Source organism: Microplitis mediator, chromosome 2 (genome assembly GCF_029852145.1).
Source record: "Microplitis mediator isolate UGA2020A chromosome 2, iyMicMedi2.1, whole genome shotgun sequence".
In the NCBI taxonomy this organism is placed as follows: Eukaryota; Metazoa; Arthropoda; class Insecta; order Hymenoptera; family Braconidae; genus Microplitis; species Microplitis mediator.
In genome coordinates this window covers 1390315-1406961 of record NC_079970.1, presented here as the reverse complement: position 1 = coordinate 1406961, position 16647 = coordinate 1390315, and the positions used below count along the sequence as shown (strand labels likewise).

General features: G+C 30.0%; 1 protein-coding gene and 4 non-coding genes across 5 annotated transcripts; all 5 read left to right on the top strand.

Moving 5' to 3' along the window:
• The first annotated feature begins 1417 nt into the window (after positions 1–1417).
• Positions 1418–1579, top strand: LOC130664292 (U1 spliceosomal RNA). Its single transcript, XR_008989333.1, has one exon. It is a non-coding gene; the product is annotated as a U1 spliceosomal RNA (small nuclear RNA).
• Positions 1580–4288: 2709 nt separating this feature from the next.
• Positions 4289–4450, top strand: LOC130664294 (U1 spliceosomal RNA). The gene has a single exon (XR_008989335.1). It is a non-coding gene; the product is annotated as a U1 spliceosomal RNA (small nuclear RNA).
• Positions 4451–5656: 1206 nt separating this feature from the next.
• Positions 5657–16077, top strand: LOC130663574 (somatomedin-B and thrombospondin type-1 domain-containing protein-like). Its single transcript, XM_057462867.1, has 5 exons — positions 5657–6612; positions 9227–9427; positions 9669–9741; positions 12987–13057; positions 15613–16077. Exons 1-5 carry the CDS (start codon positions 6372–6374, stop codon positions 15822–15824), a joined length of 798 nt encoding a protein of 265 aa, XP_057318850.1. The 5' UTR covers positions 5657–6371; the 3' UTR covers positions 15825–16077.
• LOC130664293 (U1 spliceosomal RNA) lies at positions 10944–11105 on the top strand. The gene has a single exon (XR_008989334.1). It is a non-coding gene; the product is annotated as a U1 spliceosomal RNA (small nuclear RNA).
• Positions 11801–11962, top strand: LOC130664355 (U1 spliceosomal RNA). The gene has a single exon (XR_008989390.1). It is a non-coding gene; the product is annotated as a U1 spliceosomal RNA (small nuclear RNA).
• Positions 16078–16647: the final 570 nt, after the last annotated feature.

The window sequence follows — 16647 nt, the reverse complement described above, 5'->3', positions numbered from 1 at the left end:
ATAATTTTTTTTTTTTTTTTCGAATACATGCCGACTAATCAAAAATAAAAATCCACGTTTTCATTTATAAATTTCAAAAAATTTCTTCTAATAAAATTGAAGAGTATACTTGTGGAATTTCCAACTTTTTTCCGTTTTTTCCTTTATCTCATTTTCCATTCTTCGTATGCTGATCAGCATCCGATAATATTATTTGAATTCTCCTTAGCAGATAACGATTCCGAGGAAATCAAAACTCCACTTTTGCTAATGATAAAATTAATGCTTCTTTAAATTACACGTACGTAAAACTTTACTTAGCTCTACATACATCTGCATAAGTAAGTAAGTATGTAGGAATAATTGAGTGCTAGTGTGTAAGTACATATATAAGTAAGTAACTACATAAATGAATATCATTATTAATTTAATTTATAATCAAATTCATTCGATTACCACCAAGACCATTAAGTAGTTACCACAAATTACATGTTCCACTTAGCAGCACACAAGTATTTAAGTCTTTTCTCTTCTCTTCTCTTCTGTCTGTCGCTTTGTTTTTTCGTTATTTTTATTTTTTTATTGTTAACAAAAGCAATCCACGCTATCTCACGGTTGTATACTCGTGACGTGCTATTTTCCGTCGAGCAAGCGCCATCTATCTTGCCTAGTAAAGTGTCTGGGAAACGCCTCCGAGCGTCTGAATTATTTGTTTCGTCGCAACGCCGACAAAGTCGAAAAACACATGTTTAAAGACGGAACCAACAAGATGTTCATGGTACTTTCGCTAAACCCTGTAAGGATTACACTTAAATATTTTACGTGATATCCATCGTTATTAATTACTGCTGGATATTAAATCCATCCATTTATCCACCAATGAATTTTTAATCCTACAAGATTACTTTGGCAGTTTTAAATTTTCAATTTAAGAATTAGAGATAAATTGGACTAATGGATAACGGTTATACTTTAAATTGACCGTGAGTTTAACATGAGTAAAAAAGTAAAGCATAGAGTATAGAGTGTTTGTCTATAGCTCACGAATTTGCATTTGGGTCAAGTGCTTTGATGGACAGAGAAGATTGCTTTTTATCTATTTGCATTACTATTAGAAATTTTTTTCATTTTTTTTATCGATAGTTTAAGATTTATTTAAACTATGATGCTAAATTTTTAATGCGAAAATACAAAAGATAACAGTCTGTTGAATTAGACTATTGATTTCGAAATTAGGGATTTTGTACAGTATATATAATATGGGTTATTAGTGCGGTGTAAAGTAATGGAGGGTTGGAAGTGTGTGAGAGGGAATCGAGTTTCAAAGTATGAAGTGTAGTACAAGCAACTGCTGTGAGGCTGCGCATAATCGCAAGGTTTTTCCCTGCGCGTGGCGGATTCTAGAAGTATTATAAGCCGTTTCTGGGAACGGAAAAGCATACTTACCTGGCGCAGAGGTTACCGTGATCATGAAGGCGGTTCCTCCAGGGCGAGGCTCTTCCATTGCACTACGGTCGAGCTGACCCTTGCGAATATCCCTAATGTGGATATCTCGGGCGTATAATTTTTGTTAGTCGGGACTGCGTTCGCGCTATCCCGGACATAAAATAATTCAAACTTAATACATAATTCTCAAGATATATTCGAAATTTCGAATATTTCACCTAACTATGAAATATTTCTACTTTTAATAGTAGAATTAAATTTGCACATTCACATTAATTTTAACTGAAGATGAAACGAAGAGTTCAAGTCATATAATAAGAGTCGATTCTGAATAATTAGAACTTAAATAAAATTAAGTTTTGTATATTTCTCAATTTAAATGTAACTAAATAATTTTTGATATTATTTTCAAGTCGACTAATTGTACTAACGATATAATTTGTTCACTATTTCTAAAAATCACTCATAGATGTACACATTTAAATAGAAAAAAATAATTATTATTTGATAATTGAATTTGTTTACGTGTTTTGAAAATAAATTCAATAAAATTATTTTCGACAAATAAAATAATTTAATTACCGAAAAAAAAAAAAAAATGAATAAGTGAATTAAAATAAAACTTTTATGTCAAAAAAAGGTCTAGCTAAAAATTATCATAATAGTTGAATAACTTCGCCACTAATATCAGGTTAATTTTAAACTTTAAATTGTATAAAATAATTAATAAGAGCGCATGTTAAAAAAATTAATTAATTAAAATATTTAATAACAAAAGTTATATGAAGTGGTAAAAAAATTATAATTAACAATAAATTAATTTGATCGATAATTATAAATAATTTTAACACGTTATTAATAACAGAATTAAATGAATATCCCCGTAAAATAATTTTTAGATAAAACACGAATAATCGTTTGTCTTTAATTACATTTTATCATACAATACTGAATAAATTAATTGATTGTCTAGTAATTTTGGTATACCATAAAAGGTTATCGGTTTATTATCCCACACTAATTGAATTTTCATTACAATGAAAATTAATCATATTTTTAAATATTATATTTGTTGTCTTAACTAAATATGTAATCGATTAAACTTTTCAGAGCGAATTGTTAAATTCTCTATACAAAATTTAATCTTTATCCTAATAAATTATTTTATTGGATATTATTTTTAGTAAATAGTCTATTCGAAATATTATTTGATAAATAAATTGATTTGTTTTTAATTCACGATTACTATACCCAAATTTCCGACACAAATTATAAATATTATTTACATACCTAATTATATATATATATATATATATATTTTTTTTTTTTTTTGTTAAGGAATCAAGGCTTTTCTGGTCCCGTTTATAGACTTTTTCGATTAAATTCATCGTATTAATAAATACATGTGGACAACCTCTCTGTGTTAGTACGCACTGTAATAAATACATTTATCGAATAAAATCAAATTTTGAATTTACTATATTTTAAAACGGTTTCGCCCCGAATATACTTGCTGGGCTCATCAGTAAAATTGATGCAAGTATATTCTACTTTAGACCGTACACTGATAGAAGGATTTCTTAGTATTTAAAAAATATTTCTTTGTATTAAAGAAATCATTTCTTAGTATTTAAAAAATATTTCTTAGTATTTAAGAAATATTTGTTAAATACAAAGAAATATTTATTAAATACTAAGAAATATTTTTTAAATGCTAAGAAATGATGTTTAAGAAATGATTTCTTAAATACAAAGAAATCTTCTTAAATGCTAAGAAATCCTGAGAAGGATTTCTTAGTATTTAAAAAATATTTCTTTATATTAAAGAAATCATTTCTTAGTATTTAAAAAATGTTTCTTTGTATTTAACAAATATTTCTTTGTATTTAACAAATATTTCTTAAATACTAAGAAATATTTTTTAAATGCTAAGAAATGATGTTTAAGAAATGATTTCTTAAATACAAAGAAATCCTTCTATCAGTGTATAAATGATGTTAAATTTGAAAATTAAAATTTAAATTTAAAAAAAAAGAAAAAATTTTGGAAAAAAATGGAAAAAAAATTTAGTAAAATCACATTAAATAAAATATATATATATATACCCTCTGGAAATTTATTATCGATATTCAATTGACAAACATCTGTTTATTTACGATTTAAAAATTTCGTTTGGATGCAATGAGTGATCAGAAATTTTCTTAACATGACCAAACCAGGACTTTGGTCAGTAAAGTCACGATCAACTAGTTTGACCAGCTCTGGTTTGTTTGGACAATCGATTAAATAATTACATACAACCCTTTGTAAATATTACATGAAAATAAACAACAAGCGTGTACTCAAACGAAAATAGAGGACATTAAATTACTTAAAATAACACAGAATGTTACATTATACTCAATAAAAATAAATCAATTTTATTTAATAACAATAAAGTTTAATCAACCGTCAGTTTCAGCCACTCATGATAATTATTCATTATTTTAATTATATCTGCTCGGATATGAAATTAAATACGATAATTATTATTGTGTATGTAATCAGTTACTCCATTAATTATTTTACCATACTAATAAATATTTTTCAAGTCATGCGTATTTTTTATTTGAATATTTAATTAGTAAGTGATAAAAAAATTATTTATAAACGAAATCAATAAGCGAGTCATAAGTTCGTTTAACGGTCGTATTATACATGTTTAGTTGTTCGTCTGTCTCTGTCTTTTTCTACAGCTGTCTACTGTTGCTTGGAAAGCCTTGTTTCGTCGAGTGAACGCTAGATGACGTGGGACAGAAATATATTTTCTGGAATAGAGAGGTGACCTAGAGTTTTTAAAAGCCGTTTCTGAGAGCGGAAAAGCATACTTACCTGGCGTAGAGGCTACCGTGATCATGAAGGCGGTTCCTCCAGGGCGAGGCTCTTCCATTGCACTACGGTCGAGCTGACCCTTGCGAATATCCCTAATGTGGATATCTCGGACGTATAATTTTTGTTAGTCGGGACTGCGTTCGCGCTATCCCGGACATAAAATATTTCAAAAATAATTTAAGAGAATTTCTTTCGCTCTTTTTTTCCATAGATAAAATTGTTTTAAATCTTACAATATTTTTGACTTAAATTATCTTGAGTTAGAAAAAATTATTCAATTTAATGCGAAAATAACCGTTATTCTAAACGTAACATTTTTAAAATCAAAACCTGTCTTGGAATAAATATATAAAATGAATGGTAAAAAATTAAAACGATCTTTAGACGAAGTCAGTAACATTTTTTGATCGTCTCAATCGTCTCTTGCTGAAAAATTCTGTTACTAACTGTTGTCGGTTTCCAAATTATCACAAAAATTCTACAAAATTAAATTTCTGATTTTAAATATTCTAAGATTTGTTAAAGCAGCAAAATGAGAAAAATAAATATATTGTTGGATTTTCTGTTCCTAAGTCATTTCATTTATAAATGAGGTTGTTGATCAATTTTTTTATTGAACCGCATTGAAAAGTACTTGTTCAATTTTGCCAAAACTTTTTATGAAATCATACTTTACGGTATACATTCGCAGTCATTAAAATAGTTTTATTAAAACCATGCACCATTAATATAAAGTAATTACCATAAAAATAATAAGAACGTATTTTAAATAATCAATTTTATCTCAACTTGAAATAAATAAATAATAATAGAATTATACAGTAGAATTCCATTTTTTATATGTAATCTCATTAGATGATCCCTTTTATCGTAGCGGGTAGCGAATATTTTAGCAAGTTATTACAGTTATATCGACTCGGTCATACCTTAACATCCCTTAGTCCTGTCACCTGGCTGCATGTTCCATTTATTTTGACGCCAGTGCGCCAGCAAAATAAACCCTGAGTTATTAATTGTCACCTGTCAACAATATCATTGTCACTGTATTCTCATTAACGATTAATAAGTAAATCTCATTAACATCAACCGTTTAATTTACTCATGAAATTCCTCCATAAAAGCTCTCCGTCAGTCCTGCTCGGTTTATTAAAAAAATTTTAATTAAATTTAAAAAATTAATTATCCAAATAATGAATCGTTGAATATGAAAAACTAATCTATTTTATTTAAATATTTATTTATATTAAAAAACATATAATAGTAGCGAAACAGCTAGTTTGAATCCTTCGGAAGGGATGTTGGGCATGCGCAGAAATTTTTCATATCAGAGACCGAACAAGAAGCGGCAAATCTGCTAGGGGTTGCGTTAGTTGGTTTACATCGAAGCGAGAGTTCACTAAGAAGACTTTACTTGGGAAATTCTCCAGCATAATTTACCTCCAGTGACTTCTTTATTAACAAACCAACTTCATTTTATTTTTTTTTTATATTTTTATTTAATATTTAAAATTACTTGGAATAAAAAAATTTTTTTTTACTTATTACTTAGAAATTATTTTCATAACTTTTTCAAATTTGATATTTATTTAAATAAATTTTATTCAAAGTTATTAATTAAATTTTAAACTGCAATTTGTAAATTTAATAAATTGGTAGCAGACAGAGTTAAATACATTTGAGAATAAAATAAAAAAAAATAAAAGTGCTTGATTATATTATCGCGGAATTAAAAGTGATTTAAACGTGTACAAAAGTTTTACGGTAGACAGCAGTAATTGTGTGTCATGAAAGCATTAATTAACGTGTGAGTAACGTGATTTGCCATGACTTTTAAAAAACAAAATTTTTTTATAAAACGAAACAACAGAATAAGAGGATTTAACTTGTGTACATTCGTACTTCGTAATTAGAAAAATCAATAAGCCTCGGTATTAATTTTTTTTTGTCACTGCAAAATTTAATAGTCTCCTAAAAATATCCGAGTGAAAGTGAAAGCTGGTTTTACTCAAAAACTCAATAGCGAGCAATTGAAATTTCATTTAAAATTATTTGTGTTGTTTTTTTATTTATAAAAAATGAAGAAATTAAAATTCGCGCAATATTTGGTGGCTATTGTCGTGTCTTTGGTGGACAAAAGCGCCGGGGGTAGTTGCAGAGCTGCGAAATTGTGCTGTCAAGGCCGCGATTCCGGGTGTGTTATTCAAAAAGTTTCACCAAATGCTATTATCGAAAGCCCTAAAGATAAACCCTGTTACTGCGATCACGCTTGTCTTAAATTAAATGATTGCTGTAATGATTTTCGTGAAACTTGTAGTGGTGAGTTTTATTCAATTACCAATTTAATACCAATAACAATATTTAATTATAGATATAGGGGAGGGAGGGGCAAAAGGGGGTACTTAAGAAAATACCAAGTTTTCGAAGACTCAAATACGCTAAATCTTTTTTTTTTAATGATATTCAAAGTAAATAGAAGAAATTTTCAGTTACCGTTGAAAAAAAAAATTTTTCATTTCTGCGGGCAAAATGGGGTACCCCCTAAAAAAGGTAAAAAAAAAAAATTTCTGGATTTTAAACGAATTTGATTGAGTTGAATTTTTTTTTAAGTAATTTACATGAAGAAAAATTATTTTTTACATGTTTATTGGATTCAAAAGGAAAAAAAAAATTTTTCATAGTTTTTATCATAAAACAAACGTCATTAATATTTTTCAACTGACAATTAATTTTTGAAAAAGTTTATCGAAAAAAATTCAAAGTAACGCTTAATTATATTCACAGAAGTGATTTTGGAATGTTTAAAAACCATTTAAAATATAAAATTTTTTTTTATCAAATTTTGGAGGTACCCCGTTTTGCCTACCCTACCTCCTTTTGCCCCCCCCCCTTCCCCTATTACAATAATAATAATAAAAATTATTATTATTATTATTATTATTATTATCAATTTTTTTTTTATGTAAGCAAATATAGAGATTGCCTTTTAAAAGCTCTTTAGTATGTCGGAAAATAATTGACGAGAAAATTGATTGTGTAAAAAAAAGCCGATTGATAAACCCATTGAGCGGCTAAAAAATACGTCAATCCATCATCGCGATAATTAAAATTCACTATTGAGTAAACACGTCATGCACATGTAGGCCTGTTATGAATTCATTCATATTTTTCCCATAGTAATAAATGAATTTAGTTTCATACAGTAAAATAATTAATATAATTTTAAACATATATATATTCAATAAAAGCATAAAAATTAAATTATAAAATAATATTTTACCAGATAATGGTATTCCCAATTTCACATAACTCACGGTAATAAAAAGTATAATTTATAGTTATTAAATAATGAAAATAAATACAATAAATATTAAACGGATTATTGATACGTTTGAAGATTTACGAGCGACTCAACAAAATTTATTATAAATCGAAAATAAACTCCACAATAAAACGTAACATACTTTGGAATAAAATCGGTTATATCAGATTTACGATATATATGATACATATATACAGATATAAGCAAGTATAGAAATCAAATCCCCCTTTAAAAGGACACATTTCACAATAAATGAAGACACATCTGGTTAAACTCCCACAGTAGGAGAAAGCGGATCTTGCATTTTATTTCGCGTAGTCTTGCGGCATATGAAATTTTACGGGTGTTGGTAAAAGAAAAGCCCAACTCCCTTAAGACTCGAGTCGTCTTGGGATTTATTTATATAGAGCTGTGTATACAGTCCTCTGCACTGGTAAAAGAGTGGCTGCTCTAAAAAGAGACATGAGTAGAAAAAAGGATAAAGTGGTATAGCCGTTTTGAACACATATATCCAAGATATACAGCGTCACAGGATCAACGTTGCGCTATATCTCGACACTATATTTCCAAGTGTCCTGATGCATATACGCCCATAAATTCTTCCGAGTGTATATACACGTGTGAGGCTTTTCACGATATATAGCTCACATGCCAGAAAAAAAAGGAGCCAGAGAACCACTCGGGGACGGGTTAAAACTTCATCCGTCATTTTAAAAGATTGAGTGGAACGTCACTTAACTTTTTTACTTTACTTTAATTACCGGGCTGGCGTATCGGTTTTCGGGATTTCAGCTCGATTTACTGTGATCTATTGTACGCTGAATAAAAAGTTAATATATTTTATACGCATGAGTAAATATATATATATTGAAACACAGACACAGATGTATTTGGTTTTTTTAATTCCGGGTCTGGAATCAATTGATAGGGGATTGCCACGTGCTAAGTGAAAAAAGTTTTTGAAAAAAAAGTTGTAGCATTTCCGCGTTCGCTCCTCTAGCTCCGAGCTGTACGATATATTTTTTTATCTTTTATTTCTTTAGTGTCTTTCACAAGCACAGCTCCTGTCGAAAAGACTGATCGGCTGATCGATGGTGCCGGGTTAAAGCTCTTGAGCGCAGACTTCTCAAAAGGATTTTCTCAGATTGACGCCATGAGACCGCGATGACGTAAATATATTTTTCGAAGCAATATTTTGTTGATTAAAAACTGTCGGTATAAATTAAAAATATAATTTTTAAGAGAGCAGTTGTATGTTCATTGAATAGTGAATATTAATTTTAATTGAGTGAAAGCTAATTTTATATATATAATTATATTAGTTACTTAGTGTAGGGAAAATTATAGTTAACTTTTAAAGTTAATCTTTGAAATTTTGACTATAATTGTGTTATTCGTCAAATAACTTTTCAGAGTTGAGACCAAATGCAATATTTCTCATTACGACCAAGTTATGTGTCTGACGTTGACTTTTACTAATTCATGAAAGTCGAAATAGTTTTCCTTAAAGTTACATTGAGAAAATAATTCATTTCTATAATTATTCAAGTTCTTAACATTCTTTGTATCATAATAATAATAATAATTGGCAATTATATTTTCTTTTTACAGTAGTCGACTGTGAAGTTAGTGAATGGGGAACATGGTCAGTTTGTGATAATTTATGTGGGGTCGGTATTCAAAGTAGAATACGTGTCGTTACAAAGTCGAAACAAAATGGTGGGAAACATTGTCCGCAATTAGAGCAATCTAGGGTATGTCAAGAACACGTTGGATGTCGTCATTGGGAAAGAGAGTCATTATATAAAAGCAGTAAGTTTTTATTACGACCCCCACAGTTGTTTAATTAATTATTTATTTAGACTTTATGAATAATTACGAATTATGAATTTTAACTTTTTATTTTAAATTTATTTTGTTTAAAGAGTTCTCAAACAAAGGACTCCATATACGCAGCCAGCCTTGCATACTATATAATTAATTAGTATTTTAGATTAAAGTAACGTTGATTTTATAATATTTAATAGAACACGTGTTCTTTTGTAAATTTTAGACGTGACTCTGCTCACGACATGGCATGAGATGAATCCAGAGCTAAATGAAACAACAATCGAGACGAAACAAGGGTAAGTTTTATGATTTATACATATATTATATATATACTGGATTCTAGATTTTAAATGATACATAAGTTCAGCACTGGAAAATTATATGTGTAGATCTAAGAGAAATTCAAAGCTGTGGATCAAATATTTCCTTCCTTCCTATTGTATGCATATATATCTGTATGTGAATATACCAGAGTATATGTCTATATATATGTACATATTTGTCGACATATATTTATAAGAGAATTTCTATGTATAGAAATGATTGCAGAGTAATTTTGTGAAAGGAAATTGCACGAATACGAAGTAGTGATCCTGGCGCCAAATACGTTAGACGTTCATAGTTACATAACATTAGAATTTGTGTATAAAATTCACTTTGATAATATTAATCTTTAGCTTAGCTTTAAATATATGTAAATTTATTCAATTTCATTAAACTATAAAAACTATAATATTCAAATTTAATTATTTTCGCGGTAATTTTATTATATATAAGAAAGGTAGAAAAATATAGTTTAAGTGTTTGAGACAAAAAGATTAAACCCATTAACTTGTAAATGTAAACTTTTTTTTTTTGCTGAAAAGATTTATTTGTTTAAAGTTAAAATAATTGGCTTGAGTCCAAGATGACAAAACTTATTAACAGTCTTTTCAATTGAGTTTAATTCGTATGAAAATGTTGGTCGTTGTAATTTAAATTTAAATTTAAATTTAATAATTGCTTCTGACAGTGAGAATAGAACCGCGATGTAATTTTTTGTGCGGGTTTATTTTGAATTTAAGTAAAAAATAGGTTCTGAAGAAACATAGTCATGGATATTATTGAGGATAATTTGGTGCTTTTTGTTGACTATTGTTCTGAGGTCCTTCGAGTTGGATACTCAATTACAAACTTACGCGACTGTTGCATCCCCTGGGAAACCACGATCATGATATAACAGCATAAATGGGTAATACAATATCTATAGAATTGTCTTACGTAATACTGATCACTTTTGCGACCTCAATTATATAAGTTTATTCCAGCAAACGCTAAATTACCTTGTACTTGTACTACATAATATATCGTTAATTATATATTATTGAGTACAATGTTAATTTATGAACTTTGCGTTAGTTCGCTCAACTATTGCTAGATGGCTTTGACTGGAATATATTTCTCTGGCACGGTTACTTGTCTTAGAGTTTTTAAAAGCCGTTTCTGAGAGCGGTAAAGCATACTTACCTGGCGTAGAGGCTACCGTGATCATGAAGGCGGTTCCTCCAGGGTGAGGCTCTTCCATTGCACTACGGTCGAGCTGACCCTTGCGAATATCCCTAATGTGGATATCTCGGACGTATAATTTTTGTTAGTCGGGACTGCGTTCGCGCTATCCCGGACATTATATATTCCAAACCGATTTATAGAGTATGAATAAATGTTCATCTAAAATTATCTATGGGTAATTAATAGTTTCGTGACAACTTTAATCACTTTTAGTAATATATATTACTATTTACCACTTACATACTATAAGATAATAGATCAAATAGATGAATAAAATCTGTGAATCCATGTGTTAATGGAGTCTAGGTCTTTTATTTAAGCACATTTATTGATTTTTACGTGTTTCTAAATTTATTAGTAAAGTTAATAGATAAGCAACTAGACTATAAATACCTTTTCGTCTGAATAATTTTTTTTTATATAAGTGCTAGCTGACGGAGAGTTGAAATTAACATCTGCTGTTTATAGAAGAGGGTCGGGGAAGAAAGAGAGGCTGAAAAAATTATCTTTTATTATGCTTGTTATATCTTTCATTATATGATTCCACTTATAATTTATAAAAATGAAAGTGACTTGTTGGTATCGAATGTTGCTTAAAAATCGTTAGTAAAGTTAGAAATAATATTTATAATTATTTTTAAACCAAGCACTATTTTCATGAAAATTTGTATATACCCTATTCTTTCAAGCCTCCTCTATATACATAGTTCATAAACTAACTACTAGGCGGCGTCAACTTGGATTACTTGTCCCTACCCGAAATCTTGTTATAGAGGTTTTAAAATCCGTTTTTGAGAGCGGAAAAGCATACTTACCTGGCGTAGAGGATACCGTGATCATGAAGGCGGTTCCTCCAGGGTGAGGCTCTTCCATTGCACTACGGTTGAGCTGACCCTTGCGAATATCCCTAATGTGGATATCTCGGACGTATTATTTTTGTTAGTCGGGACTGCGTTCGCGCTATCCCGGATATAAGATTCAAAACATAATTATCTGTATACGAATGTCTCTTCTTTGCTGACGGATTCCGATTCTCTTGCTTTCAAGTAAATTACTTTAATGTTGAGTAATTTATTTAATCTTGTCAATAATAGTAATAGAATTACTATGCTACTTTCATTGACGCAAATTAAATTTAATTAAGCACATTTTGGAAAATTTTTATTCCATTTAAAATTAAAACCACTTTCTACAGATACTAATTTCACTCCCAATATTCGGTATAGTGTTTACGTACAAGATTGGTTTCAGCTGTAATAATACTGCAAGACAAAATGTATATGGGTTTGAAATAGTTAGTTTAAATTAATACAGCCGTATCATATTATCCACTCGATATATACATCATACCTTTCAATTAAATCCGTTCGCATCGAATATTATCTTGTCGTATAAAATAATATTCCGTCCACATATAACAGCTATACTCTCATTACATAAACAAACCCCGTTTCCTCGTGTAAATGTAATAACAATTTCTAATTTAACCGTACACACATCAGTCTGTCGATCATGCACATAACATGCTCACAATACATTTACGACCTGTGCACTATCCATAATACACGAATCGACGTGTCGTGTACTTTCTGTTCAAGACTCGAACGACAAAGCCGAACCTTCCGTTAAATTATTGACTTTCTATAGGAGATTCAAAAAATATAAAATACTTCGCATGTCACGTACAACTACTGATCTATATCGCAGACAAAAGGATATTGTTTCTCAACAAAAGCAATGAAACACAAACATTACCGTTCTCTATAAACTTAAACAATATATTTATAATTAAATTTAAAATTTAAAACAAAGTTATAATTCGCTAAAATTTTCTATGCCTCATTATCGCATAAAAAAATTTACTGCGTACATTAATCTAATTTAAAATGCATTAAAAAACATATTTTTCTGCTCTAGCAATTAAATGTGTACCCGTTCCATTGATGTAAAGTGTTGAAGTAGAATTTAATGTAAAATTTTTCTATTTTTACAGAACGTGCTCGGCTTTTACCGTAATTTGGGCGTCCAGGGCATGCAGCAAGGACTTTCCAGGCGTAACACTCGGTAGGTTCCATAAATATCTATAGATGGTTTTAAATAAAACGTTCGGGTTTTAGAGCTTGAATAAAAGAAGAATAGAGTATAAAGTAAAAAGTTGAGTTTGATCATGAGTAAAAAAAACACTCGGAATATGAGAGTGCATAAGGGGTTAGGGATGCGCAGGAGAAGTTGTTTGTCGTGCAAGGCATCTCGACCAATCTCGTCGACTTGTCGAGTCTTCGGGTCAACGAGGCTCCTTCCGGGGCGTCCTAAAGTCCCCTCATATCATGCATTTCGCTCTTTCTTCGTATATTTGCCTTGCATTTTTACTCTTTCCCACCTAGCACACAATGTGACCCAAGCATCTTTATTTTTGGGTATCATTCCACGTGCTAATTGTTAATTAACCCTTTTTGTGACATACTTTTGTACATTTAAATTCAGTTCTTATAGAAAATCTAAACTCAGCATCTAATTTAGGGATGGGCGATATTGAAAAAAAACATCGATATCGTAACATCGATAGTTTTAGTTTTTTATTATCGAGTATCGATATATCTTGTCCAAAAAATATCGATAGAAAACATCGATACTTTAGAAAAAAATCATCGATAGTTGAAATATCGACAGATATCGCCCATTCCTAATTAAAAAAAAATATCGATATCGTAACATCGATAGTTTTAGTTTTCTATTATCGAGTATCGATATATCGTCTCCAAAAAATATCGATAGAAAACATCGATACTTTAGAAAAAAAACATCGATAGTTGAAATATCGATAGATATCGCCCATCCCTAATCTAATTTAAAATTACTAAAATTTTTTTTCCCGCGAAATTCAAATAGTTTGCAAGTACATCGACTATTTAAAATTCTAAAAATATGGCGGGTAGAGGCTGTTGTTAAAATGAATTTGATTACAACCTGGCTAATCCCCGGGACGTTATTTTCGTCCGGGTTTTTTATGTTTTCTCTAAGGTGGCCGGGGATGCTAACAAAGTCATTTACATCCCGGCTTTCTCGTGTCCTCACACTATTCCGTGAGGTTTTACGAGAGGATTTTAATTCAAGCAAAACATTGCTGACTTTCATCACACACCCCTCCTCTTACAACCTTTTATACTTGTTTTCTCTTGCTCTTTATTTACGTTCTGTTTGCGTTGCTGTTTTTTCCCCTCACTCTCTCCCGTTCTCATTCTTTATTTATTTATTTATTTAATTTTACTTTTTAATTATTTTTACCTGTTTTTTTTTTAACGCAACCCACGCAGCAAGGGTGATAAAGTAAAAGACAGCTTTACGATGGCTGCTTATCAACAACTGGGTTTTGCGTGTCCACGCTCGACATAATTGCGCGTGACAGCAATGCAAGCCACACAAACCTTATCTATAACTTATGCTTCAATTATGTTTTATTACTCAGTGCGCACCTGTTTTTTAAATATCATACATTTGTATATATTACTTGTATTTGTTATTCTCAAACCAGATTAGTTGACAAGCTTGTCAAGATAACATCACTTTGACTCAAATATTTTCATTTATTCACAACTTTTTTTCAATTAAAAAAACATCTTCCTGTTAAAGTCCCAAAGAAATAAAACTTTTATTTTTTCATTTCTATTTATCATTTAAATATCAAATATTTTTATTCCTCACATTGTAAATATTGAATATTTGAAAGAATTTGCAATTCAATATACATTCCTGTGAGTGTACTAGAAACTATTAATAAAATACACACTTCTACGATTTCCATTTGTGGGCAGCAAAAATTTCCAATAAAACCTTTGCTGTATTTTATTTACTATTATTATTATTTTTATCCACTCTATTCATTTAATATTTTATTGATTTACTAACTTATTTATACAGTTGATAAAATATAAAACATTATTTTTTTTTTTAACCTTTTTCCATTTGGAGGTGAAAATTTATCGGGTTTTATTGCATCGCGGCGAAACCATAATTTCATTAGTCGTGTTTGCGATAGCTGCACCTACACCTGTGATCCGCGTAAACCCCCGTCTAATTGCAGGCTGCTTGAAGCAACACCGAGAAAACTTTACGACCTCAACTTATATACATCACCTCCTCGTGTACATTTCTCTCGCGTCTCGCGTGTGCTACTCGCTCATTCGATAATTACGTCGTACAGTAACGATGTCTAATTTTTTTTTTCGCGCTCATTAACTTTATTTCTACGGTCTTGCCGGTAGCCAAAGTAATTGCAAATAAAATTACCTTTTCATTTTACTTTTTATTGTTTAGTTTTTAATGCTGGCATATAAATTTCTAATGCTACGCGACGAAACTTTATTCCCTGTAGTCATTTATTACCCACAGTATAATTATTTAATGACCTGTTCCCCAAATGCACACTTGACGTCGCAGAGCTAAATTTTTCTTGTACACAAAGCGTTCGAAAACCAGCGTATAAATTTAAAAAAAAAAAAAATTATTAATTCAAATAATAGTCGAGCAAATTCATGTCATACTTTATGATTATGCAGAATATTTTATTTATTTTACCGGCACAGTAATAATAAATATATGTTGATTCTTATTTTCTATAGGTGCACAAATATGTGTCATGTGTCATAGCGAACCAGAGACTGGAAACTGTCAGAATAATCAGGATCCACTGGGACCTACAGGAATCGGCAGGTGGAAAATAATAACATCAATATCAGCGCGGTGTCACGGAAAATGGATCAGCAGCGCGAATAATATTCAGCAGTGCGATGTCAACGACTGCAAAAATACAACGTCTTTTGTGTATGTTTAGGATCTTAAAAAAAATAAAACCGTCCATTCGGAATTTTAAAAAAAATTTGAATTATTGAAATGGATTGGGAACTAGTCTGTAAATAAATTAGTCGGTATACTGTAACGATAGTATTCACTTAATAATAATATTAATAATAATGATTAAAATAATTCATTCAATATTTGGGATATTTAATAAAAATGTGATTATCTTAACAAAATTAATGGATTAATTAATCCCCAATATTTTTCTTATTGTTAGCAGAATATGACTAAATAAAACGTATGTATAATTGTATAGAGCGGAACAGTCATCCAGATATTATAAATGTTTAATAATAAAAACAAAAATAAAGAGATATGTTACATGGAAACGTGGACGGACGGCGGGAAGGCCAATGACATATCAAATTCAAAATTCAACATATAAAATAACCCGGTCAAAATGTACGACGGGCTCAAATTGTCTGTACCATCTATTGCATAAATAAACATTCGTAATGTAAAACTCGCTGATTTATTTTTTTCCCAGCCTATTCGGCTGCCCAATTTCTAAACACACAGAAAAAACGAATATCTTGAGTCAAGAAAATATTTTTGAAGACAAACGTTTTCGGGAACCAAGTCAAGATTTTCTTGAGCCAAGAGAATTCGTCTTGGTTGGAGAAGATTTCTACTTTATCTGAGAAAATTTAGGTCTCCAAAAAAATTTTCTTGAATCAAGAATATTTACCTTCAGTCGAGAATTTTTTTTTTTGTGTGCAGTAACTGTCAAAGATTAAATTTTTGAAATATGCATCAAATCATGTTCACAAGACTCCACTGGAACTAAAAAATCGATT

Excerpts from the sequence above, each read along its gene's own strand:
- LOC130663574 (XM_057462867.1), top strand. The coding sequence starts at position 6,372 with ATGAAGAAATTAAAATTCGCGCAATATTTGGTGGCTATTGTCGTGTCT. Across the intron at positions 6,613-9,226 it reads TTTTCGTGAAACTTGTAGTG|TAGTCGACTGTGAAGTTAGT; the intron begins GTGAGTTTTATT and ends TTCTTTTTACAG. Across the intron at positions 13,058-15,612 it reads CTTTCCAGGCGTAACACTCG|GTGCACAAATATGTGTCATG; the intron begins GTAGGTTCCATA and ends TATTTTCTATAG.